The sequence below is a fragment of the Peromyscus maniculatus genome, chromosome 23 (genome assembly GCF_049852395.1).
Source record: "Peromyscus maniculatus bairdii isolate BWxNUB_F1_BW_parent chromosome 23, HU_Pman_BW_mat_3.1, whole genome shotgun sequence".
Lineage (NCBI taxonomy): Eukaryota > Metazoa > Chordata > Mammalia > Rodentia > Cricetidae > Peromyscus > Peromyscus maniculatus.
This window is the reverse complement of record NC_134874.1, coordinates 46468301-46496177: the sequence shown is the minus strand read 5'-3', so window position 1 is coordinate 46496177 and position 27877 is coordinate 46468301. Positions and strand designations below refer to the sequence as shown.

Sequence of the window (27877 nt, the reverse complement as noted above, 5' to 3'; positions counted from 1 at the left end):
TTGTGTGGGGAGCAAAATTCTGATGATGGGTGATAATGTTCATGACCTGATTTGTGTCATGTTGGTTCTGAGTAAAATAGGTTTCCTGACTCCTTCATGCCCTATGTCTAGCTCCACAGGGCCCCTGCACTCACTTTCCTGGTCACAGTTAGATTAAACGGTGTTAGATAAATGGTGAGCTCATTTTATGTTTGAGCATATGAAAGAAAGTGCATTAATATAATTTCACATACTTTAAAGATTTTATAGTTTGTTTAAAAAGTCGTAAGTAAGCCGGGCGGTGGTAGCACACGCCTTTAATCCCAGCACTCAGGAGGCAGAGGCAGGCGGATCTCTGTGAGTTCGAGGCCAGCCTGGGCTAACAAGTGAGTTCCAGGAAAGGTGCAAAGCTACACAGAGAAACCCTGTCTCGAAAAACCAAAAAAAAAAAAAAAAAAAAAAAAGTCGTAAGTATACGATCATATTTCTCAGTCCAAAGTTTATTTCACTGAACACCAACAAAACAGTATTAAGAGTTATGTAAGTTGGGCGTTGGTGGCGCACACCTTTAATCCCAACACTCTGGTAATAGTGCTTGCTAGTGGGCTGGAGAGATGGCTCAGCTGTTAAAGGCTGAGCTCACAACCAAAAAAATACTGAGAAACACTCTCTGGGTTAGAAGGAAAAGCTTCAGCCTCAAGCCCTCTCATTGATTGCTCAAAGCACTGGCTACTCCCATGGCCCCTGAACATGTGGATCTCTTCCTACTAGCAAGCCAGGCATTCAATTCTGCAGTTGTCATCATTTCACATACTTTAAGTCAATTCAGTTTGACACCACCTGTCTGGAGAGTGTCAGATTCTACAGGTTGAAGGCCTCTGGAACATCTTTCTCTTGAACTGCAAACTGGGATTTTCATGACCTGATCATTAGGCTTAGTTGACTCTTTAAGTTCTCAGAACTCAGAGAAATGCTTACACTTAAGATTTATTACAAAGATTGTTGTAAAGCTCCAGATCAGCAGACTGATCAGGAGATAGAGCAAGGTCCCTAGATAGAGCTCTGTTTCTAAAGAGTTAGGATACACCACCATCCCAGCAAGGATTTGGAGTTTTGCTGCCCTTCCTATAAGCCTCCAGTGTTTAATGTCCAGAAGTTCTCCAGACCCTGTCCTTTAAATTTGTATGGAGATTTTATTATGTAGATAAGATGGAAGTATGGACAACTTGTGGAAATGGCATTAGACAAGAGTTTGATAGACTAGAGAAACTCAACAAGGCTCTCTGTTCAGATTCTTCCTGGGCTTTCTGTAGTGTTCCTGTAGGTGTGGAGTATGACCACCATCTGAAATTAAGTGTCTTACAGTATACTATCACATAACAAGGTCAGAGAATTGCTTTATGGCCAGCTCCAATACAAAAAGACAAAGTTGTTGTGTATATAGTTTTTTGGACTGGCCTTGAAGATAAATTCTAGTTTCTGTGGCCTGCCTCAGAGAGGAAAAAGGAGCAGTTAAAAGAAGGTAAGCAAGGGTCAGAGAGATTGCTTTCTCAGGCTGAAAGTACCCAACATTATAACAAATGATGTCTCTTGACTTTATCACTCAGAAGCTGTTTTGAAGCTGTTCTGGAGCCAAGGACAAAAGGTCAAAAACTTTAACCTTATTATTCTAGTCACTGAGGAAGTAATAGGGGCCATGGAAACCGTGACTGAAAATGAAAAGATTTATAGGTCACATTAGTATCACCCTGACACAGTTTGGAAGAGACCAAAGAGGGCTACCATGTGGGCTCCTGCACCAGAAAAGACGTAAGCAGAAAACATAGTAAAATGTTATGCCTTAGCTTCTTCCCCTGGAAAAGGGAGATGCTTAGGAGACTATTGGGAACATTAAGTGAGATCATTTCCATGTGTTCACTTTGGTGTCCACCTTTCTACTGGGTTCTAGGGTTCCTCAGATGTCTGGCATTTTTCTTTTCTTTTTTTTTAATTTATTTATTTATTATGTACACAGAAGAGGATGCCAGATCTCATTACAGGTGGCTATGAGCCACCATGTGGGTGCTGGAAATTGAACTCAGGACCTCTGGAAGCTGGAAGAGTAGTCAGTGTTATTAACCTCTGAGCCATCTCTCCACCTTTCTTTTTTTTTTCTTCTTCTTTTTTTTTTTTTTTTTTTTTTGATTTTTCGAGACAGGGTTTCTCTGTGTAGCTTTGTGCCTTTCCTGGAACTCACTTGGTAGCTCAGGCTGGCCTTGAACTCACAGAGATCCACCTGGCTCTGCCTTCCGAGTGCTGGGATTAAAGGAGTGCGCCACCACCGCCCGGCCATTTTTCCTTTCTTAAGATCTCTTTGGAAGCTATCTGAACTACAGGTGTATAGGCTGAGTGGTGACTTTGAGTGCCTAAATAGTGTTTCATGTTGTGATCCTCCTTTGACAGCTTAAGGCATATTCTATGAAATTGCCCCCATCCCAGCGTCCTAGAACTGAGTGGAAAGAAGGAATTGGAGACATTGTGATTCCATGTGCAGATTTTGGGCCACACTCATGAGGGCCACACTCGAACTCTACTGTCTCTGTTGATTTTCATTCAGAGACAGTCAGAATAGAAGCCCAAACCACTTCCTCCCCACTTCCTTACCTAGTTATCACCTCTCCCCTCCCATTCCAAGAGGTTTTCCAGCTTTACAGATCCTACAAGGGAAGCAGCTACTTCAGACACTGTAACCAGCCTCCTCTAGCCAACTGAGCCATGTCACCTTAACTATTGGTGTTCCATCTTTATAGATTGTAGCTTGGCCTGCTGGATGAGAAAGGCCTTTATGCTCTTACTTAATGCTTCCTGGTTTTGCTATCCCCATATCTGCTCTTGCCACTGTCCCTTCTCTTGAAAGATGGGTTTGACTTCCTTAGCTTTTTGTTATTCTGAATCCTTAGTTAACTTTTTCTTGCCTGCTTACTTTATTCTAGTCAGAACTCAGCTGTATGGAAGGCAGCTGCACATGTTCCTTCCCTACGAGTGAACTGGAGAAAGTGCTCCCTCAGACCATTTTGTACAAATACTATGAACGGAAAGCTGAAGAAGAAGTCGTGGCAGCCTATGCTGATGAGCTTGTCCGGTGAGTTCTAAAAGTCAACTGATTTCCCAAAGTAGGGTCTACTTGAGCATTTGATCAGGCAAGATCTGTGTCATAGCTGCCTTGTCTGTTTTCTGGCACTTCTTGCTGAGAAATGAAATTAATTAAGCTTTATAATGAAAACATCTATCAATGGACTCTTTATGTTCCTTACTTACTACCTAATCAACCTGTAGTTGAATCATTGTGCCCTGGATGTGAAGAAAAGTAATGGTTACAAAGAATCCTTGAAAGCTTGAGGTATGTGGTTGACAGTAAATTTGGACACTGGGAAGGTGCCTGTATTCCCTGGTAAGTGCAAGTAAAGGAAGAAGCTCAGTCTAGGTTATAATGAAAACTAAGGAGTACAACGCACTGTCTGTCTTGCTTAATGGTCTATCTTAGTAGCACAGTCTCACAAAGCCTACTTTAACCATCTTGAGTGATGCTACCTTTCCTATTTATTTATTCCAGGTGCCCCTCATGTAGCTTCCCTGCCCTGTTGGACAGTGATGTGAAGAGGTTCAGCTGCCCGAATCCTCGCTGCCGAAAGGTAAGGGAGACAGTTTTTTTCTAACATATTGCTTGAATTTTGGTACTTTGCACTATTTGATGACCTGTATAGTTTATGTTCTACCTGCATACTGATGCATGAGAACAGTTTGCCTGTTCCTTATCATGAAGCAGGTGATGATCAGTGCTTTGTATGGTAGTTAGCATGGTTAGAGATGAGAATACTTTTGGGATTCCATTTCCAAAGCTCAAGATCTCATTTCTATGTCATTTTATAAAGACAGGTACTCTGATACAAAATGTGAAGGGTTTTAATTTTCTTCTGCTGTGTCATATTGCTTGCTTGCTCTTTTCCCTGTTCTGTGCTCAAATGTAGTATATACACACATATACTTCCTGCCACTTTCAGATTTTAGATTGAAGAACTAAGCACCATGTTATCATCTATGTCATATCTGGTAGTTTCACTTGATTCTTCTCTCATAATAACCAGTCATTTCAGGAGAGGCCAGAGCTGTGTAGTCACCTCACTGCTGAAAGTCCTTTAGTAAGACTTCTACTCTAAGAATGTCTTAAAGTTTACCAACTATTTATAAATTACTTAGGAGTTCTAATAGACATTGCCTTCCATCTAGACAGATGTGCTTTTGGCCATTTTATAAAACTACATGATCAGAGTTGAGTATTGCCTTACTTTGGGAACAGTGAAAAAACTCTAAGGTAAAGGTTGGAAAAGGAAGAAGATACTAATGAACTAAAACTTTACTTCATTGTTTTAATATTAATATTTCTGTGTGAAACCTGTATGCATTCTTGAAGTTGATGTAGCCATTTTGTAAGTTGTCCCTACTTCAGGCAGTTTCTGTACAGTGCTGGCCTCTTGGAATAGGAAAACACAGTAAGGTGTTTCTGTGGGTGTCTGGTATGTCAGGCACTGGAGCGCTTGAGCAGGTGATGCCTGAGCTAAGACAGAGAAATAAAAACATAACTAAAGTAAGTGAAGGGTGAAGGAATGTTCTAGCCAAGAAGTAACATCACCCTGGACGTTGGCTGGTGTCATGAGGTGAGTCAGAGCAGGCATTGCATCCTGAGTGAGGGAGAGGCAAAGCATCGGGAAGACCTTCTTGGCTGATAAGCATACAGCAAGTTGTCCTCTGATCTCTGTGCACATGATCCTGTGGCACATGTGCCCACATACATACACGAAGTAAATACAAATTTTAAAAAATGAGCCTGGAGAGAGGGCTCAGCAGTTAAGAACATTTCCTGGGAAGGTGTTCAGTTCCCAGCACCTACATGGCAGCTCACAGCTATTTGTAACTCCCAATACTAGGTAATCCAATGCCCTTCTAAACTCATTAAGCACCAGACATACACACAGTGCACAGACATAAATGCAGGCAAAATATTCATATACATTTAAAAAAGGGAGAAAGAAAGAACAAACAAAATATGGTGGTCCTTATCTTTGATCCCAGCACTCAGGAGGCAGAGGCAAATAGATAGCTCTCTGTGAGTTAAAGGCCAGCCCGATCTACATAGTTCCAGTTCAGCCAAGGGCTACACTGTAAGAACCCCACCCCTTTTTTTTTTCTTATGTGAAAACATCTATAAAATTCAGTGGATATTTTCAGCAGAAACCATGCAAACAAGGAAGTCTGGTAGCTTAAAGTGCTGGAAGAAACCGAAAAGGACCACACACCCTTAATTCCAGTCAGGGGCAGGAGGATTAATGAGTTTCAGGCTAACCTATTCTACATAGCAAGTTCCAGACTACCTAAGGCTACCTAGTGAGACACTATCTTTAAAAAAATAAAAATTAATAAAAATTTTTAAAAATGAAGAAAAAAGCAAGGCTTGGGAAGATAGCACAACCAGTAAAGTACTTGCTACAATTAGTATGAGGTCCTGCATTCAATTCTAGGTATGGTGGCTCACACCACAATGTCAGCACTTGGGAGGCAGAAATTGACTCTCATCAGTGAGTACAAGTCCCAGCAAGAAACCCTTTCTTTAAAACCAAGGTAAATGGCTCCTGAGGAACAACACCCCAGGTTGATCTGACATCCGTATGTATACTTTTACACATACATGAAAATGCACACACATATACAAAAAGGAGAAACCAGATGTGTTCCTGTAATCCCAGTATTTGGGAACAAAGACTAAATAACAACACAAATGCATATAAAATTCTAGTCTAGCCGGGCGGTGGTGGCGCACGCCTTTAATCTCAGCACTCGGGAGGCAGAGGCAGCCGAATCTCTGTGAGTTCGAGGCCAGCCTGGGCTACCAAGTGAGTCCCAGGAAAGGCGCAAAAGCTACACAGAGAAACCCTGTCTTGAAAAACCAAAAAATAAAAAAATAAAATAAAATAAAATTCTAGTCTATTTTTAAGTAACTATATTTTTTTCTTTTAATTATTAAAATTGCATTTATTTGCGTGTGCACATGGGTCTATTGTGTTTCTGTATGCACACGTGGAAGTCGAAGCAGCTTGTGGGAATGGATTCTCTCTATATTATATGGAACCCAGGAATCAAACTCAAGTCATCAGACTGAGAAGTAAACACTTAAACCCACAGAGCCATCTCTTGAGACTAAAAGACTGTACTTTGAATTTTGATCTTTTGTCAGGATAGTAATATATGATGATAATACTCTTCTAATATGATGCTGAGTAGCAACATCAAGCTACAATTACTAGTCAGCCACAAATCCACAAGTAAACAATAGGCATTCTATATTGTACTGTGTTGCTAAGCTTTGGTGTTTTGGAGGTTAGGTGTATCAAATACATTTTCAGCTCACAGTGGGCTTATTGGTATAAAAAACTTCATTGTATGTTAGGGGGAATTTGTATGAACATAAAGAATTCTGTAATATGGTAGTTATATGTAAATAGTATAGAGTTTGAAAGACAAAAAACAAAAACTTCAAAAGTACTAATGGGTTCATAACAACAAAACATTGTAATTTGTGAAGTCAGTCGACAGGGGGTGGATGTAAGAAAGTAGAATGTATACAGTTAAAGTTATTATCAGCCTAAAAGATTATGCTAGAGAAGACTGCTATAGAGAATATGCAAAAGAAAACAAAAAAAAAAAGATGTTGGTATAAAAAAAAAGTTCAAGCATAAAGGAATGCAGGAAACAAGGGACCAAAATAGCTATACAACAAGAAACAGTGGCAGGAGCCAGGAGGCAGAGCCAGGCGTATCTCTTTTGAGTTTGAGGCCCGCCTGGTCTACAGAGCGAGATCCAGGACAGGCACCCAAACTACACAGAGAAACCCTGTCTCAGAGTAAAAAAAAAAAAAGAAGAAGAAGTGGCAGTAAAGTTCCTCTTTACTGGTTATGCTTTAAATGCAGCATGGAATAAACTCTTAAACTGAAGAAATGCAGGGTAACTGGGAAGGTTTTAAATCAGGCTCTGGATTTATGCTATCTACAAGAGCCTGTACTGGGTTTGTGAATACATACTGGCTGAAGGTAAAAGGAAAGGTATTAAATAGAGATGATAACCAAGAGAGCAGGTTGACCATACTTCTACAAAAGAGACTTAAAAACTGTCAAGTGAAAAAAAAAGGGGGGGAAATGATACTGTGTTAAAAAAATGGTCAGCACGCCAGGAAGACAAAACAGTTATAAATACATGATCAGCCTGCGTATCCATGGAATCTGTAGCCATGGATTCAGCCAACCACAGAAAAAAATACCTGAGGGGAAAATGGTTTCAACTTTAAACATGTGTAGACCTTTTATCATTCTTCCCTAAATGGTATTGTATAATAGTCACGTAGAAGAGGCTGTTTCAAGTGTATGGGAGGACGTGCATGGGTTATGCAAATACTGTTGCAATTTCATATAAAGGACTAGAGCGTCAGCAGATTTGGGTATTCAAGGGGGTTATTAATTACTTTTCCATTGCTATGATAAAACACCATGACCAAGGTACCTTATAGAAGGAAGAGTTTATTTGGGCTTATGGTTCTAGAGTGACAAAATTCCATAATGGCAAGGAGGTATGGTGGCAGAAGCAGGAAACTGACAGGTCACATCTTTAACAGCAAGCATGAAGCAGAAAGATCAGACTAGGAGTATAGGGTAAGCCTGTATGATCTCAAAGCCACCAGTAATGTACTTCCTCCAGCAAGGCTGCACCTCCTAACCTCCCCCAAGCAGCATCACTGCGGGAACCAAGTGTTCAAATGCCTGAGCCATTGGAGCAATATTGTCATTCAGACCACACAGGAAGCATGGATCCAGTCACCTATAGATATCAAGAGATGACTGACTGACTATGTGTACCCATTGTTAATGTATCCAGACATGTAAAGCAGACATTAATAGAACTGAAGGAAGTAATGGATTGAAACAGATCTATGATGGATAGAGCAGCCCAACAGAAGACTGAAAAAGCAGCAAACTTCAGCGACATTATAGACCAAATGGGCCTAACAGATAAATACAGCAGAACATTCAGCAAAAGAACCGTTTGCAAGCACACATGATGCTTTCTCCAGGATAGAATGGTATCTGTCCTAACCACAATGGAGTGAAACTAGAAATCACTAGCAGAAAGAATACAGGAAAATTCAAATATATGGAAAGGTGTGTGTGTGTGTGTTTTGTTTTTGTTTTTGGCTGAGATCAAGAACAAGGTAAGCTGTCCACTGTAGCCAGAAGTTTCTCCGGTCCTGCCCAGCCCAGCCCAGAGGTCAGGACAGATCTCTCCCACCCAAGTCCGGCAGCTGCTTAGTCAAAAGTAAACACACAGAGGCTATATTATTTACAAACTGTATGACCTGTGGGTCAGGCTTCTTGTTAGCTAGATTCAACCCATTTCTATTAATCTATATGTTGCCAAGTGACCTGTCTGCTAGCATCTTATTGCTCCTTGGGCGACAGGCTGGCATCTGCCCCACTCTCCTTTCTTCTTAAGTGTTTCTGTTGTGTTTGGCCTTGTGCAAGGCAGAATGTTATGGCAGAAGCTTGTGGCAGAACAAAAGCAGTCACCTCATAGCTAGGAATCAAGAAGAGACAGAATTCCACAGTCGTTTCTGTGATATCAGCTGTACACATATGCTCTATATCTCCCATCTCCAGTAACCCAAAAATTTAATATGTAGTCTTTGCGGGGTAGGCATCCAATAGCCAATGTGTAACACCAGCCCTTTCCACTTTGCTCAACATGACATCAGAAACCCAAGCTCAAACATTTAAACGAGGGGGGGGGATCATACCAGAAAGGGGGAAAGTTATCTGATCACAGATGATTTGGTTTTTGTTTTGATTTAGTTTTGGGTTTTTGCAGTGCTGGGGGTGAAACATAGAGCCTCACATGTACTATCTTGAGAAATAGCAAAGCTGTCTCACATTTTTCAATTTCAAAGCATGTTACAAAACTACAGTAATTAAAACTGGAGTATTAGCATGAGGACAGATGTGTAGACTAATAGAACATAGTAGAGAACTCAGAAGTAAATCTGTGCATTTGTGATCAACTAGTTTTTGACAAGATTGGCTACTACACCAAAGGGGAAGGGATAGTCTTCAGTAAATGGTGCTGAGAAGATTGGGTGTACCCATGCAAAAGAATGAATCGGGCTCTTAACCTTAAACCATTTCCAAAATCAACATGAAGTGGCCTGTATATTTTTTGAATTTTTTTTATTTTAGCATGTGTGCTTGCAGCTGTGCACATGTTACAGAGCATGTATACAGGTCAGACTGAGGATGTTAGGGCTAAAGAGATGGCTCAGCTGTTACAAACACCTGCTGCTCTCTCAAAGGACCCAGGTTTGGTTCCTAGCACCTATATGATGGCTGTCCTTAACTTCAGTTCCAGGGAATCCGATGCCCTCTCCTGAGTTCTACGTGGAGGCAAAACACTCACATTTTAAATAAAAAGAAACATTTTATTTATTTTATTTATTTTATTTTATATGCACCGGGTTCCCTGGAACTGGAGTTGGCATGTAGGTCCTAGAAATTGAACCAAGTCATCTGGAAAAGCAGTCAGTGCCCTTAACCACTGGGCCATCTCTCCAACCCCCGTAAATCTTTTTTTGAAAGGGGGAAAAAAAAAACCTCTCAGACTGTTAGACCTGTGTCTGAGTGCTTCTTTCTACTGAGCCATCTCACTGATATTAGATTGCAAAATTTTTGTTTTTGTTTTCCAAGACAAGGTTTTTCTATGTATCCCTGGGTGTCCTGGAACTTGCTCTGTAGACCAGGCTGGCCTCGAACTCTAAAATCTACCTACCTCTGCCTCCCAAGAGCTGGGATTAAAGGTGTACACCACCACCAACCCAGCAGGACTGTAGATCTAAACTTAATGATCTGAAACCTTAACACTCTGAGAACAAAACAGGAGAAACTTTCCAACATTGCCAATCTCTTGGTAATGATTTCCTGGAGATGACAGTAAAAAGAAAGCAGCAAAAGTAAAAATAGACAGGTGGATAGCATCAAACTAAAGATTTCTATACCTCAAAGGGAACAGAGTGGAAAGACAGCCTATGGAAAGGAACCCACACTCTTTGATGCCTCAGAAAACAAACCCTGTGTTTGTTGAAGCATTAACCGTCATTATCCATGAATCAGAAACGTTGAATGACCGTCACAGATGATACTGTCTACCTTGAGAAAGAAATCCTGTTCTGCTATACAACATGGATATGTTTTGAGGACATAGTCCCAGATAGACAGATACTTCATGATTCCACTCATGCAGTTTTTAAAGCAACCAGATGCAAGCAGCAGGAATCTGAATAGTAATTGCCAGGTCTAGGAAGAGGGGAACTAAAGAATTTCTATGCAGTGAATAGTTTAAATCTAGCCAGATCTTATTATACAACACTTTCTTACAGTGAACAGTTCATAATGGGTGTCATTTTAAGTTTTGTCACAGTTTTTGCAGAGGGCAGGGCACGTAGTTCACTTTCTGTTCCCCTGCTAAGATAGAAGTGCACCATGATCAAGAAATGGCTCTGGTGCTACTGGTGATCAAGTTTGTCCCAGCAACAGCTTCAGAGTTCAAGGACCAGAACTGGCTGGGAGTTTTGAGAAAAGGATTCTAGTTTAGGGTCATAAGTTATAGGCTTGAAAGCAAGGAAGGTGAGTCTTCTGCTTTGATCCACTGCATAAATGATGGTATGGGGATCTCAGAGGATTTCAGCAGAAAAAAAAAAGTTGATGTTGCTTTGAACATGTTAAAGTATCTATCTAGTCTGTGTGTATTTCCTGCATGCAGTTCCTGGCATGCAGTAGGGTGCTCAGTGTACATTTTTGAAGTGACAAGGTCACCCAGTCTGAAGAGGCTGAGGCTGGAGAAAGAGTTTGGAGTCTGGAGTTTGGTGCAGCTTTGGAAAGGACAGTAGCCCAGCGGGGAGATGGTTACAATGCAAATGTTGGGTGGTTCTCAGAGCATCCTTCTGCCTATTCATCTTATTTACAGTACTGACAGTGAAGAGAATGCAGCACAGGCGTTACAGCTTCCAGGACCTACTGCTTCAGAATTTAACCTTTACCTATGAATAATGGCACTCATGTTCTAGGTTCCTTTTTTGGTCTTTGTGGATGGGGTCTATGGGAGATAAAAATAAAAACCAAGCCCATAATAAATGCAGAGAAGTATCCATGCCAACCAAGGCTGTCTTGTGTGAGCCGTGGAATAAGGTACCACTAGATGGCACTAGTACTCCACAAGAAGGATCCTTCTCCCCTATTTCCAATGTAGATGTGTGGGCACAGCGTCTTGTAAGCAGAATTGACAGAATTCTTTCAGATTAGTGCTAAAGCAAACCACTGCATATATTCAGAACTTCACTGCAGAGATGCCTGCACTGTTAGGATATCTGCCTTTTCCTCTGTATTTGCCCTAATTCTCTAGGTGACATTCTTTCTCTTCAGCAGGATGGCTAAACTAACAGTTAATCCTTAAGGATTTTGCATGTGTAAAAAATGAGCCACGAGCTAATTTTGGCCTGTGTAAGAAAGCATCTGCTTTCTCATTGCGGTGTTTGCCAGTAACCTACACTCTAGTTGGATTTCCAGGAACCTGTCACTCTGGGATAAGGCATTTATAGTGAGGTGCTATCTGAAAGAGGGTTAATGCCCACATCCCTAAAGACTGAAACTGTGTTCTGTGAAATAGGTTGAGTCTCATAGATGTGATAGAATGCTTGTCTGGACCTTCAGTTGCCTGGTATGCTCTCAAAGCATTGTTTCGCCATGCTGCTTTCAGCAATGGATAAGGGTGTGTTTGGGATGGAGTGGAAGTGGAAGAAGGATAGGTTCTGAGATGGTTTCAAATATTCTGTGGAATATTTTTTCTTAGGTTCAGACATTTCCCCCATTGAATCTCTTTCTACCTTCTAGGAGCTACAGCTCTGCTATATGCTCCACAGTATACATTCTTAGAAAATTGGCCAGGGTCATGAGGTAGAGATTCACTAGTCCTGCTAAGGAAGGAAAGACAGACAGTATAAAGAGTTGGATGAAAATAACCTGAGGAAAATCTTATCTGGGATTTTTTAGTGGACACCAAGAATGTGAATAGGTTGTGTAACCACCCATCTCTGCCCAAGATCACTTGAGTTTGGTTTATTTGTCCATTCCACCTACAAACCCTCTTCCCTGCTTATCTTTTTTTTTTTACAGTTGTCAGACCCCATCCCATCCACTAGTCTTCAGTGCTCTTAACTATGTCTATGAAAATAACCAAAAATCACATCTGCAGTAAAGCAGTTTGTTAAAAACTAGGCGTCTGCAGCTGCCTGCAGTAGCTGAATGGCTGCGTGTAGAGAATCTAAATTAATCTGGCCAGCTGTCATTGCCAGGACAGCTCCAGCTGTGGTAGTAGGCCATTGGCACTTACTAACCACACTTTAGTGGGGGAATCTAGTTAGTGTGCTGACTCCTAGACAAACCAAGCCTTCACGTTATCCATAGCTGATGAAGCCTGGTCTTAGTGTTCCCTCTATCAGAGAGAACCTTTAATCAGGAAGTTACATTGACAGGAACCAAATGTCTTGGTGACAGAAAGATTGCTAAGCCTGTAGGTGAGGGCTCACTTCATACTATGTAATTGGAGTCAGAAAGGAAGGGGTTAGAATAGGAAGCCCTTGTTATGAATGTGGCCTGCCCTTCCTGCAGTTTCCAGAGAGGTCCCACTGAAGAACTTCAGGTCTCTGAGGATGTGGTGATACTGAGCTCCCTGGATTTCCATCGTGGATGGAACAGAGCCCTTGATTCAGTGCTGGTCACCACAGAGACTGTGCTAAATGGACACTGAAGCTTGGCTTAAGGTGATGGATAATGAACCCAAAGGAAAGCCCAGGGTCTATCCCAAGGGCCATCACTGGGAGCCAGCCTTCCATCAGACATGCCCCAGAGCCAGCACAGTAGCCAGGGATTTCAGAGTTGCACTGGTTTTGTACTAATGTTTTTGTCACGTTCCACTATTAAATTCTCTGTAGCAAGAGCTGGAGAGATGGCTTAGTAGTTAAGAGCACTTGCTGCTCTTGAAAAAGACATGAATTCAGTTCCTAGTGTACCTTAAAACTGTCTTTAATTCCAGTTCCAGTGATCTGGTGCCCTCTTCTGGCCTCCATGGGCACCAAGCACACATGCGGTGTATATACATATATGTGGACAAAATACTCATATGCATAAAATAAAAATAAATCTTAAATTCTCTGTAGGAACAGTATCATGCATCTGTTCTTCATGGGCTTCTTAACCCTGGCATGATCTTGTAACCCTTAAGCATGTCCGTTAACTTTAAATGCCATCTTAGCCCCTGAAACAGCTCTTTATATAGCCCAGAAGGGCCTTGAACTTGCTTCAGCTTCCTAAGTGCTAGGATTATAGGCCTGTGTTAACAAAATTAATGGGGGAAGACTACAACTTCCTGAGCTAGGGATATAACTAAGCAATAAAATGTTTCCCCAGTACAAGTAAGCCTGCAGGTTCAATCACCAACACTGAAAAAAGGAAAGGAGATGAAGGGCAGATGTGACTCCTCCCAACTCCCCACCCACTGCCCAGGCTCCAAGAAGGGCCTAGTACTGCCCAGGGACAACTTTGTCCTAAGGAAGGCTGCCTATGGACTGTTGCATTTTGCACATTTTGTTTTTGCGCTTCTGTCCACAGTTCTGCTGTCTCCCTCCTCTTGTATTGCTCATTTGTTTCCCATTGGTATCCAGAAGGATTGGAATTTCGGGGAATGATGCTCACAGACAGCATAGGAAGGGCCTAAAAGGAAAGTTCACAGCACACTTTGCTGGAGAACTCAGAATTAGTTAAAAGTAAAGATGTGTTTGTCTGTGTGACTTGTTGTCCACATTTTTTACTTAATGGGAGGCCATGGCCCTTACTTGGAGTCCAGGCTACATACCTGCCACCTCTTGGTTTTGCATTGTGCTACTTACAGAAAAAGACTGAAGTTCTCTCAGGCTTTTTGCTCTATTGAAATAGAAACTGCTCCTCTTTGAGTGGCTTTGTGGCCACTGGTTTAGCTTTGCTTATTAGACTCATCACAGCCCCATCTCATTTGCACAATCAATCTGCCAGGATCATAAGCTTCTAGAGGCTTGTTCTAGAGACAGAACACCAGTTTGTTTAGCCACTTACTATGTTTTGCGTAAAGTTATTTATTTTTCTGTTTATGGCTTCACTGAATGAAAAATTTGTTTGATTGTCTTTTTAAAAAAGATCTCTCAAGAACTGATAATCAGCAAACAGTGATTTATCCCATCTTATCTTCACACTAATTGTGAATCACCAGGTGTCAGCACTTTAATTTGTTTTAGTGATTTTGTTGTAATGTCCTTGAGCAAGGGCTGTGTGTGAGAGAATGCGCATGTGCAATGAGGGTGCCAAAGAGAGCATGGGCAGTGGGGTCCCCTCCTTTGCATTCTCAGCACAGAGCACTGCAGGATTTCTAGCTTTTCCAGGTAGAAGAGACAGTGTTGCTATGGCAATACCAAAGGCAGGAAGCCCCTCAATCCTGGAGGGCCTATGTGTATCAAGGCAAAGGACATGGGAGGGAAGTGGTAGCAAAGGGAGGAAGAGCATTTACTAAGCAAAATGAGAGCAGCTCTGGGACCATAGGTGCTCTTGGTAGATTTTGCATTTACTCTGAATTCAGGATTCTTTCATGGCCTCTGACCTGTTAGTCCTCCCTGAACTAGAGACAGGAAAGAGAATGGGAACAACGGTTAACTCACTAGCACCCACACAACCCCATGACCTTCCCACAGACCACACTTAAAAAATAAATAAAGTCTCTTTCTGGCCCGCTACCCTGGCCTGGAAAACCTCACTGCCCATAACAGGGGAAGATGAAACTACATCTCACTCTGTGTGCTCTGTGTCTGCACTGCATGGTAATGAACCCTGAGATGACTCGGTAACCTTGGTAACTCAGAGTGGTGGTGGAGAGAAACAGAATCTGATTACTAAGGTCGGGGCCCTGAATAAAAAAAACACAGCTAGTGAGCAGTGCCTCTGCTAACTTAGTATATGTAGTCATGACTTCTTGGCTTGGGAGCTTGACACCATCCTTAGGCTGAAGTCCAGAGACATGGGTGTGAGATACCTTATGCTTGGAGTCACACAGCAGCAAGTGTTATCAGTGGGAGTCAAACCTAGGGCTTCTTCCAGTTGCTCTTTGTGTATACTTGGGATGGTTTTATTGTGTTAGTTTTCAGTCTATCTTTTGGAGATAGACTGAATTATTTGTAAATGAACCAAGTAGTCTGGAATTTGTTTCATGGTTATACAGGAAAGGATAGAAGAAGATAAAGGGAGCAGATAAAGCTAGAATTGGCCATGAGTCAATCATTCGTAACCATTAGTGGCTGGGTGTATGGGATTCTTATATTATCAACCTTTGCATTTTTCTTATCAAAAATAATTAGTATTAAACATTACTAAGTGTTGGAGGTGTAGCTCAGTGGTAGAGCACTTGCCTAGCCTTATGCAAGGGCCTGGGTTCAGGTTCTAGCACCGCAGCAACTAAATTTAACACCAAGTAAACAAATCCGTATCTTCTCATTTTAGCTATGTCTGTGCCCTTGTCTGCTTTGCTTTGCTAGTATTAGTGTGCATCCCTCACAGGGACTGGAAAGACCTTACTCAAATGGCTTGGCCTAGGGCTGTTGGTCACTGTTCTGAGATGAGAAAATTGGTAATGTAACGGAAAAATGGCAGTAACTAACTGCCTGTGAGAGGGCAAAGGGCTCATCGTCCTGAAAGAAGGAGGGTTCTGTGTCAAGTTTTTGAGAGTCTGTGTTCTTTGACCTGGGAGTTGGGGCAAGCAGAACCTATCAGAGCTACACCCATGGAATTCATCCTAGCCCAAGGGTCTTAGTGTGGCCAGCAGAGAGGCTACTGGGAAACCTGAGACCCTACATCAGTGTGGCCTTCTCCTTCTCCCTTTCTTAACTATGGAGACTGGTGTGGCTACAGCTGACTGGTCCATCTCCAGGACAGCTTGCATACAATACAGGCTGCTCCACCTGAAGGCCAGAAGAAAGACAGATAATCTTTTTAGTGTCCTTCCAGCCCAAAGTCAATGGTTTCTAGAAAGCTAGGATTGGCATTTGCTTTTCAAAAAGAAACAGACTAAGAATCTCTCAGATCAAATCCCAGTAGTCTCATAAAAGCACTTTTCCCCCCAATCAGAGGTTCATATGAAAAGCATTTTGACTTCAAAAGCTCTCTGTGCCTGAGAAGCTGATCCAGATTCTAGCCCAGAGCGAATAAAATATCACACTCTTTCTTTTCTTGTCTTTGACTACAGCTTGTCCTTTTGCCTTCCTCTCCTCTACTGTCAGGCTAAAAGCACCTCTGGTTGACATAGCCCTCTCACCACCCCATGAAAGTCTCCCCTTTGCCCTCAAGGCCAGTGCTTGTGTTCTCTTCTAGGGTCTCCTTGCTACTTCTTACCCAGATTGTGCCAGGTGCTGCCCCTCTCCACCCCACCCCCCTTGCCTCTCCTGCACAGAGGCAATGGGACACCACAGTTACAGGAACAGTGTGGTAACAGCTGTGGTGGAAAGAACGATATAGGCCAACTGATCTAGACAGCAGTGGGAGATTGTGGGACTCCTAGGAAGAAAGGTCATTAGGATTTGATGCACTGAATGAGAACCACTGGTGTGAGCTAGGTTTTGACCTTACTGTGCTACAGTAAGACCTGATGGGTGGAGACAGAATTTTCCTGTGGGGCCAGAGGATCACATGAGCCAATTTGTATTCAGAGTCAGCCAGTACACTGGTATGACTACAGTAGAAGGAAGTAGAATTAGGCAGAGAAATAGACTCCAGATCATGGACTATCACAGTGTAGAGCAAGGAGGGTAAAGTTAGATTTGCAGATGCCAGGAAACTATTATAGGTGTCACAGTGAATCCATGGTGCTTTAGAGAGTAAACCTTTAACTTTGAAGGAAGGAGTAGATAGAGACTTTCAGGGAGCCTTGTCAACATACCACAGTAGGTTATTGCTGGCAGCCTGGAGACACAGTCTTGTAGTCCTTGATTAATCTCACCCTAAAGCCTGTTAACAAAACTCTGAGTAGTTGCGTGTCTCTTTCTCAAGAAGGCTGAGATGGAAGTCGCTGAAGAAGCACCAGTCCTCTGGATTCTGGTGAAACAAGAAGTGCCAAGAGAAGTGGCCTTGGGCCAGACAAGCCAGCCCAGGGCCATCTGGGTTACAGACTCCACATGCTTGCCCAGGAGTATTGTTCTTCCTTCCTGTGGTTGTGTCTGGAGCAGATCCTGGGCAGGTCATGTATCCCTACAATTTTACAAGCCAGCTTGCCTTTTTTTTTTTTTTTTTTTTTTTTTTTCTTTTTCTTTTTCTTTTTCTGTCCTTTCAAAGTTTAAATGTAAAAGAAACTGTACAAGTATTAGAGTTTTGTGCTCCCCACCCCCCATCTTAAAAGGCTTGTTTTCCAGCTGAAAGCATGTTGGATAAGCTTAATTTCTTTCACTCAGATAAGCATAATTTCCCTAACTCTTGATGTGCCTACAGAGAATTGCCTAATTCTCCTTTTGCAATGTGTATCTGCAGCTGCTGGGAAGCCTGCTTTTTTTCTGTGGGCCTCTTGACAGAAATGCAAACAATTTAAGGCCCTGTGTTACAAACTACTGCTTTATCAGCAGAAGGGCCTGGGACATTGCTGTGCTTTTCTGGGGTGGACTTATCTGCAGCGGGTGGCTGTTTTCCTGGCTTTCTGTGCTTCACAAGAGATGGGGAACCCTTGGTTCCCTCTGTCATGTGAAGCTACCTCACTGCCCAACCCCAGTCCCACTAGCTTGTGACAAGGTACTTGGCCCAGTGATTGGAACTCTAACTTCTGGGGCATCTCTGCTTAGACCTTACACACAAAACAAGACCTTTTCATGCCTTGTTTTATAAAAAGAACATTTCCACAAAATCAAAGCTCACCCCTCCTCATAAAGGGCATGTCCATTCACAGGCAGGATAAGGAAACAGGCCTCCAGCAGTTGGCTAGGCCTGTCTTCTTCCTTAGCAAATGCCTGGTCTATACCATATAGCCAAGGGTGCCTGAAGGGAGAACACTATTCTGTGGCTGCCAAAATCCCACAACAAATGACAGCTTTCCCCTTCTGTCATCTCTGGGCTCCAGCACTGGTCAGGCAATTCATTTTTCTACCATAAAAGGGCAATGAGATTTGTCTATAGCTGCCGTGCCTGCTGCACCATGGGGAGAAAGCAGAGACAGGCAAGAAGAGTGCTATTAGTCCTGGTCTTACTTAGTTCAGGCTCTAGTATGACTGTGCTGTGGAAGTCTGCCTGCAATAAGACATGAGCATGGGAGCAAGATGGATGTGGCATTTGTTTCCCTTTCTGTTCGTCCAGTGGAGCCTGCCCCAAATGTTTAATGTTGATGTTTGGTTCTCGTGGCTTGTAATTAGAGGTGTCCAGTTTTTAAAAGAGACCTGGGAGATCATGTACCCCAGATATCTTCAATGTTCTTAGCCAGTAGAAATGATCTTAATTGGTAGATTTATATTAGTCGCCCGACGTCTTTTGGAAAGTGTGTAATTTGTGTGAAGTGTAAACTGTTAAAAACCCCTGGACTGCCAAGTGGTGGTGGTGGCTGCGTACAACTTTAATCCCAGCACTTGGGAGGCAGAGGTAGGTGGATCTCTTTGAGTTCAAGGCCAGCCTGGTCTACAGGGATAGTTCCAGGACACCTAGGGCAGAGAAACCCTGTCTTGAGGGGCGGGGGGACTGGATCTTCTCAGTGATAATAAATAATTGATAGAGCCAGGCAGCGATGGGACATACCCTTAATCCCAGCACTTGAGAAGCAGAGCCAGGAGGATCTCTGTGAGTTGGAGGCCACCCTGGTCTACAGAGTGAGATCCAGGACAGGCACCAAAACTACACAGAGAAACCCTGTCTCAAAAAAAAAAAAAAAAAAGTTAGAATCAACATAGATGTACTTTTAAAAAGTAAATACTGATTCCAGTTTGATAGTGCACATATGCAGTCTCAGCACTTAAGAGATCAGAGACAAGGACAATAAGGAATTTGGGACCAGCCTGGGCTACATGAAACCCTGTCTCAAAAAGAAAAAAGAGAAAGCAAACACACAGCTATTTTAACACCAGTATAATACTTTGAATGAAGATGGAGCATTAGTTGGCTTAGTGCTTAAGAGCACCTGCTGCTCGGGTGAGAACCTAAGATCAGTTCCCAACAACCAGGTCAGGCAGCTCATAAACACCTGTAACTCCAGCTTCAGGGGCATCTGAAACCTCTGGCCTCCACAGTTGCCATTCCTACACACACACAAACATAATTAAAGCTAATAAAATAAATATTGTATACTGATAATTTATTCTTATTTTATTTGCCTGCATGTATGTCTGTGTGAGGGTGTCGGATCTTGGAGTTGTAGACTTTTGTTAGCGGCCATGTAAGTGCTGGGAATTGAACCTGGTCCTCTGGAAGAGCAGTCAGTATTCCTTACCACTGAGCCATATCTCAAGCCCCTAAAATTAATAAAATAGATATTTTTAATAGAATACTTTTTAAGATAGTAGCTGTGGAGTTTCTGCCTGTGTTCCCTAGCCAAGAGACTAGGATAGCATCCTAACATAAGGCTGGGGAAGTGTCTCAAAGGAAAAGTTGATTCAGGCAGCCCCCCCAGACAAGGGCCATTAGTAAGGGTTTTCTATAAAGAACTACAGTTGTAAATTTACAGTCCTTTAAATCTCCCTTCATTCTGGCCAGTTTCATAGTGGAAGTTGGAACTGAGTGGAGCACATTCTTAAAGAAATAAAGGTCATCCAAGAATCTTGCTGATCCAGAAGTTTGTGAGAAAAGCAAGACTCTCCAAGGTTGCACATTATTACTCCGATAGTGCTGCTTGGGCTAAGTTCTATTTTCAACTGGCTCCCATTCAGAAATTAATCACAAGTCATTCCTGAAAGAGAGAATCATTGAGTAGAAGTGGCAGAGCAAGCTTTGTAGGAGTGAAGTGTCAACATAAATAGACTCTGTTTTGAAGCTGTAAGACTAGCTTGAAACCTCCCTGGCAAGTAGAGCAGTCGGATAGGTAGCCTGAAAATGGAAAGTTCACAGAACTTTTTTTTCTTTCTTTCTTTAAAGACTTTTCTCAGTTCCTTTTTCTCACTAGCCAAAACCTGAGGCTTTGCATATGCCAGGCAACTGCTCTGCCACTAGCTATATCTTCAGCTCTTTCTTGACTCTTGATCTATTGATTTGCTGATTAATGTGATATTCCTGGCTTATCTCAAAGGCCTTTGTTGCCCTGGGAATATATGTACAAGAGGATAGGTAGCACATCTCTTTACCCCCTCTCCCATTTTGCTATGTATCCCAGGCTAGTCTCAAACTGGTATGCTGTACTGCTGCTCCTCATCCACAGGAATGCTGGGATCACAAGTATGTAACCACCACACCTAGCCTTTTGGGAGCTTGTGCCCCTCCCCTTTTATTTGGTCTGCCACAACAAGAAAAAGTATTAATTCTGAATAAGTCTAATTCCTAAACTTGATTTCTCAAGCAAATAGCATTTCCTTCTGGGACTGATACTCCCTCTCCATCCATCATTGTCTCTGCATGCCTGTACGCCCTGACCATGTAATGACCACTTAAGAGAGATCAGCCAGATTGTTTCCTAATTTGGTTACGGTATGCTCCAAGCAGTCTTGCCTAACCTTAGAAAAACACAAACACAAGGAATAGCTCCCATAGAGCAGAGGGGAATTTCCTCTTATCAAAAACCCATGGTTCCCTTCTTACTTCCTCTACAAAGAAGAAGTAACATTTTGAAGCGGTGGTTACTCTCTCTGAAGTTCCCTCTAGCAGCTTGGCTTCTTCCTCATCCTTAATTCTTCCCAAGTATAAGTTTAATTTTTATTATTTTGTTGTTTGCTTTGTTTTTTGAGACAAAATTTCTGTGTAGACCGCCTCTATAGACCAACCAGGCTGGCTTCGAACTCAAAGAGATCCGATTGCCTCTACCTCACAAATGCTGGAGATAAAAGCATGCATCACCACCACCAGGCCTTAATTTTATTCTTAAGGACATCCATTTTCAAGTCCAGAGTTAATGGTTCATGTCTGTAATTCCAGCACTCAGGAGTTAGAAGCAGGAAGAATTTTAGGCCAGCCTGGCTGCAGAATGAGACCTTGTCAAAAAAAAAAGGGGGGCGGGGGGGCTATCCATTTTTCTCTTTAGACAGTTATGAAAAGGGAATAGTTAGATAAATACTATGGCATATGTTAGGTAGGAGGCATCAAACTTCTTTAACAAAAAGCAAGAGAGTAAATACTTTAGGTTTTACAGACCATGCACTCTGTCTGACTGCTCACTTCTGCTTTTAGCATGAAAGTAACTGTAGGTTGCACATAAACAAGTAAATAGGCTGTGTTTATAATTATAATTACTAAAGCAGGTGGCAGGTCAGATATGGCTCCTCAAGTATACTATGCTAGCGTGTAGCTGCCTTCAGTATACACTGAGTGAAAAGAGCAAGGAGTAGGATAGTGGATGCAGAGTGCTTGTGTTGGGTCAGTTTGGTTTGGGTTGGTTTGGATACAGGGTTCAAATTCAGAGTCCTCTTGCTTCCAGTGCTGATGTGACAGGCATATACCACCATACTCACCTCTACATTGGAATCTTAAATGGAATGAGAAAGATGTTTGATAACATACATAAAGCTAGTTTTGGAAGGTAAGACATGGCACATTGGTAAGAGACACCTCTACATAGGGAGGCTTGCTGAGGGTCAAGAGAAGAAGTATATTATACATATCCTATGTTTTTAACAAAAGAATTGCAGTTGTCACCAACTCGTCATTCTGATCTCTTAAATTTTTTAAGAACTTATTTTATTTTTATGTGTATGGTTTTTTGCCTGCATGAATGTGCACTGTGTGTGTGCAGTGTTCATAGAAGCCAGAATCCCCAGCATCTAGAGTTACAACTGGTTATAAGCTGCTGTGTGGGTGCTGGAAATCAAACCTGGGCATTGTGCAGGAGCAGCCAGTGTGTTGTATACTGCAGAGTTCTCTCCAGCCCTCATTCAGTCTTTTAGAGCTAAAGGATTCTGTTCTTTTCAAGAGAACTCCAAAGGAAGAAAATGCAATTGTCAAAATATGTTTCTAGTTTTATATCTGTGTGTCTCTGGTCCTCATGGCTCCCCATGAGGGCTGCTATGCCTCAGTGCCTACGTCATAGGTGAAATGCTAGATTTGTGTGAATGGAAAGACCTGCACCACTTTCCTTAAGGCTTTTCTGCCCCAGCTCATTCACAGCAATTGCTTTGGAGCAGCCACTGCTATGCTAGATGTGAACTGTAATATGCAGCCTTTATAATTGAGATTCAAGACTGCTTCTAGTGGCTTCCCTTTCCCACAGAGACTCCTCCTGACTAGCAGGTCAGGATGGGTTCTTATTCAAGAAGCGTTGCCATGACAGGCTTTTAAAATGTCTGGTTTGGGTTGTGAGAACAGCTGATAGAGTCGCTGCTTTCCTAGTATGTGACACAGCTTGCTTTTTGATACATGCTGAAGGCTGAGTAGCAAATCTCTCTGCTGAGGGGGCAGGCAGTGTGGGGTATAAACAGCTGAAGAATTCACATATGGCTGCAGCCTCCTCCCAAGCAGATGCTCTTCAAATAGCCAAACTAAGCCTTTCCCAGGCATAATTTGCAGGCTTCTTTGCCATTATTCAGTTTGTCTACAAAGCTCTTGTAGGAATGTCAGAAGTGGGAGCTTTTAAAATCCCTTCTTGCAGACATGGAGATTTGTGGAGCCAGGGTGGCAGTAGCAACAATACAGACTCCTTCCCCCCCCCCCCCCCCCCCAATCAGAGGAGGGAGCTGCCAACCTACCAGGCTACTGTGTATTGCAGCTCTTGGCTGTGGCTAAAAAAGTGGTCAGTAGGCAAGTTGCTGAACTACCAGGCTTGGCCTTTTATGAAATAAGTTGTCTCAAATGTTGGAAATAGGTTTGAAAGATGCCAGCGTAGTTCCTCTGACCTCAACCTTATCCACTGGCCGCTTTCCAGTGCTGATGGACTGGTGGCCAGGGATGTGGGCCCACTCTCAGACAGAGGAAAAAAGCCATGCCTTCAGTAGCTGTGCTTGGTACTCCTAAGGGAAGCTTGGTGTTTCAGAGTCTCTTTGAAAATGGCATTCTCTTTTCTACATACATGCATGAGCACACCTTTTTCTCCTCCTCTCCCCACCCCAGCTCATTCCTTTGCTGCTTTTAACCTTGAAACCTCCATTGCATGCTTCTGCAATTCTTCCCAGTCCTGTTCTGTTGTTAATGGGCCTGAAGCAATTCATCAGCCAAAACTCTGACACTACTACTAATCACTACTTAGAATCCAAAAGTGAGAAGCAGAGAGGAGAGGGTCCTGAGACACTCTTACAACTCTCAAGGGCAAGAATGTCTGTCTGTTTTATATGTTTAGGGTGTGGCTGGGTTTATTCCCTCAGACAAGCTGACCCAGGTAGGTGGGAATGGAGATACTCTTCAATTAGTAACTTTGGGCACTGGTTTAGAGAAGGGGGTGTGCTTCTATCAAAACCTGCAGCATCACCAGCAGCAGGTCCCTGAAGTGAGGACAGTTCTTTGTGTATGAAAGTGATAGAATGCAGAGAAGTGGTGAACTCTCACTGGCTCAGGGTGCTTGGATAAATAAGCCAATGACTTCCAGAGTTAACTCATCTTAAGTTCAATTTCTCCTACCTTAGCAGCCTTATGGCAGCCACCATTCTTCCAACCCGCTGTGCAGAGAATCCCTCCCCCACCACCACCCATAGTGTTCTTGGCCCTACAGGTTGACACACAGGATCCTAAAGGTGCTGCTGCATTGTGGGCCTTCAGTCTGTTTCATGAGCAGGAGCCACAGCAGAACCCAGTCTACTAGATCCACTGAGGACAGAGCAAGCCATGCCTTTGTTTAGTCATTTCTTGCTTCCCTTCCTACATTCAGTCAACATTGGCATTCAGGCTCCTAAATTTTACCAATTTGCTTTGTTTTATTGATTCTCTTTCCACCTGGGTTAGGCACTACCATACCCAGCCCTAAGTTTCACCTTTGAGAACAGTGTTTTAAGCTGGGTGGTAGTGTTCTACCCTTTAATTCCAGCACTCAGAAGGCAGAGGCAGTGGATCTCTGAGAGTTTGAGGCTAGCCTGGATTCCAGAAATACACACAGAAACCCTGTCTCTAAAAACAAAAACAAAACAAAAAAACTTTTATATATTGAAATCAGTTCTCATCCATGAGATCATATGTCATAGTTATATAAAGTAACCCTTTCATTGATAAGAAAGTGAAACACATAGAATTAGTGTTAGTCATCAATTTTCATATCCCATTCCAAAAACATGAGGCATCTAAGTGCTAATAAAGAAGTCTTTTATCAAGGGCTCAAAGCAAGGCATGAAATGCACTGAGTGATCTTCCTGCTCCTGTCTAAATGTCCAGGACAAGCTGTGACCATACCAGACTGAACATGTCTGATCTTATATAAATGTCCAGTATCTATTCACTAAATAGAAATACAGCTTCCCCCCATCCCCCGGGAGGAATCCAACAACTAAGGATGGCTTGACATAAGTGTCCACCCTTTATTATGCCTTTATGTACTTTTGGCATATACATGTAATAGCAGAGATTTTTTTTAAAAAGTCCTGATTTGGCTGGACATCCCTCGCTCCCCTTGTTCTTCCTAGAATAAATCAAGTGGTAGGCCTTCATTCTTTCTTTTCTTTTTCTTCACTCATAGGTACATGAGGATGTTATCACAGTTTACTTCAGCTTCCTTTACTGTCAGATTGCACTTTTTATGTTTTACTTTTACTTTCAGTCAACTAATAATTTAAGAAATTGCTGGAAGTGCATTGCTGGAAGTGCTTTCCACTTTACACAGTTCTCTACTTCTAACAACAGAATGAAAGCCTGCCATCTCCACCAGCCAGCTGTAACCTCAGTAATGTCAGCATAAATGTGCTGTTCTAAGCCAGTGCCTCCCATCTTCTGGATGGCCATTTTTTTCTACTAGGAAACAGGAAGGTGTGTTGGCAGACGGACAGATGCTACATGTGGTGACAAAGAGTTCCAGGCCATTCTTAATGATCTAAGCAAATCCTTAATCCCTTAGCAAAATGGCATCCAGCTTGAATGCAGCTCAGTTGGTAAAGTATTTGCCTAGCATGGATAAAATCCTGGGTTTGTGATTCCCAGCACTAAATAAACTGGACATGACTGGCACATGCTTATAATCCTAGCACTCAGGAGGCTGACAGAGGGGTATCAGACGTATCAAGTTCAAGGCTGAGCCAGGCGTGGTGGCACACTCCTTTAATCCTAGCACTTGGAAGGCAGAGGTAGGTGGAGCTCTGTGAGTTCAAGGCCAGCCTGGTCTACAGAACTAGTTCTAGGACAGCCTAGGCAAAGAAACACTGTCTCAAAAAGCAAAAAAAAAAAAAAAGTAGTAGTAGTTCAAGGCCAACCTGGGATACAAGACTCTGCCTCAAAAAAAAAAAAAACATACGCATTACATTACATTACATATTTATAAACCTTGTTGAATAGCCCATGAAGTAGTTACAGCCAGAAGAATGTAAGAGGAGAACAGGACTCTATGTGGTGGCACACACTTTTAATCCCAATAATTGGGTGGCAAAGGCAAGCTGATCTCTGAGTTCAAGGCCAACCAGGGCTACACATAGAAGTAGTGGGGGGTGAGATCACATCTGTAAAATTATTTAAGTACCTTTCACCTTCAGGCCCTTGGAAATGCAAATTCTTTTATCCCTTCCCTCCACTGAGCTGTTCTTGGGTTTGCTTTTTGTTTTTCTGGTTCTTGTACCCTTCACATTTGGGTTCATTCTATTTCTCTATTTCTCTGAGACCGCCTTACCTTGGAATCTTGTAAAGAGCAGAGGGCTTAGGATGGAAGAAACTTCAGTGTCATTTAAGTCCTTGGTGCTGAGAGAGGGTCCTTACTTAGCACTATCTTTGCTCCAGAGCTAGCTGCCCTTGAACTTCTTAATGTCTAGAAATTTCACACATTCCTTAATTTTTAGCTTTTAATTTGGAACTGGGTGTTCCTGACAGGCACAATCAATTGACCGTGGTAATGAATCCAGTTGGGCTGGTCAGAGCATCTGCTTTTATCTTTAAGACCTTCAATAGGTAACAGTCTATTGGCCAAAAATAACACTGCCTTTGATGGCTCCTTTAGCAAGTTTCCCAAACCCTACTCATGTATTTCTAAAAAGTGAATGATTCTAACAGAGCAGAAAGTAGTAGACTTGTCACTAGAACACTCAGTAGGTTACTCTGCCCAATAGTTCCCTGCAGCAGCTCCTGATCACAGAAAAGACATTCAAAAACTGTTATCTGAATGTCAACAGAGTATTCACCCTGACTTTCTCTTACCAGAGAAACAGAAGTTTTTCCTCCCCAGGATGTTTTAACAGAGATCAGAGAGCTGTGGTAGTCCAAGTCTCCTTGGGAGTTTTGAAGCACACATTACTTACTGACTGCCTTGGCTGTCCTCCTCCAGAATGCAGTATTGGGGTAACCTTTTCTCATCCAACCTTCAAATAGAAGGTGGATCCTGGAGGATTGAGAAGTCACTGAGCTTTTAACCAGGACTTAAGTGAGAGAAGAGCTCAGAACTGCAGAAACAAGAAGTCTCTCCAGTGTGCTAGGGGCAACCCACAGAGTCCAGATTGGATTGCAGAAAGGAATTGGAGGTCATTATTTGCAGATTCAATTATTCAAATCCTTAAAAGTGAATCTGTGAGGGCTTGGGGGTGTAGCTTAGCAGTGAATTGCTTACCTTACACTAGTGAAGTCTTGTACCCAGGCTCTAGCACTGAAAAAGAAAGAAAGGAGAGGAAAAAAACTGTTTATTCAGGCACATTTTTACAGCTCAATATGGGCTGAGATTGTATCTGCATTCTTCTACCAGTTTTTACAGTATATGCTTTATGGAATTTTTTTACATAGTTTTCTACAAGGTCAGGACAGAAATGCATGCTAATGCTACAGATTTAAAGAATGCACATTTTGAAAGTGTTTTTGCTTTTGTCCAAGCCTTCTTAGCATACATATTTAATTACAAGGCATGAGGATTAATGGGGCTTTGAATATTTAAAGCTCTTCTCCCGAGATTCATTTGATTTAATTACTCCTGAGATAGGCGTTTGCATCCTTGGTGACTTGCCATTTGGATGGGAGTGTGGGAGAAAAAGGGACGAATCTGTGACTTCTGACAGGTTCAGCTTTGGGCTTTTTACTTCCCCATAGTGCACCCTCCCCTCTGGCTTTTAGTGCATCTCTTTGTCTCTTCTGTCTGGGGAGGAGAGAGGAAGGGTTAACAGAGTTTGCCTTTATGAGATTCCTCTCACAGCACTGTTTGCAGCAGCAGTAGTGCTTAGTGTGCACGCGCTGGCGCCTGGGGAAATGGGTAACAGAAGAGTTTCTCTAGCCCTGTGTCTTTATGTCTTTCCCTGTAACTGTGTTTAAAAAAAAAAAAAAAATACTCCCCACCTCAGAGAGAAAGGGTTTGTTCTGCTTGTAGTTCAAGGGTACAGTCCACCATGGTGGAGAAGGCAAGGCTATAGGAGATTGAAGGAGTTGTTCACATCACATTCAGAAAGCAGAGCATGATGAATGCATGTTGCTGCTCTGCTCCTTTTTCTTTATTTATAGTCTAG

The 27877-nt window shown here is 42.4% G+C and overlaps 1 protein-coding gene across 18 annotated transcripts in view; it reads left to right on the top strand.

Annotated features, from left to right (window-relative positions):
- Rnf216 (ring finger protein 216) overlaps positions 1-27877 on the top strand; it is a 129636-nt gene that overhangs the window by 44967 nt on the left and 56792 nt on the right. For all 18 annotated transcript variants that reach the window (XM_076560806.1, XM_042268311.2, XM_076560801.1 and 15 more), the window contains 2 exons: positions 2952-3100; positions 3572-3650. In XM_076560806.1, the coding sequence (XP_076416921.1) occupies positions 2952-3100; positions 3572-3650 (228 nt within the window). The remainder of the gene's footprint in view (positions 1-2951; positions 3101-3571; positions 3651-27877) is intronic.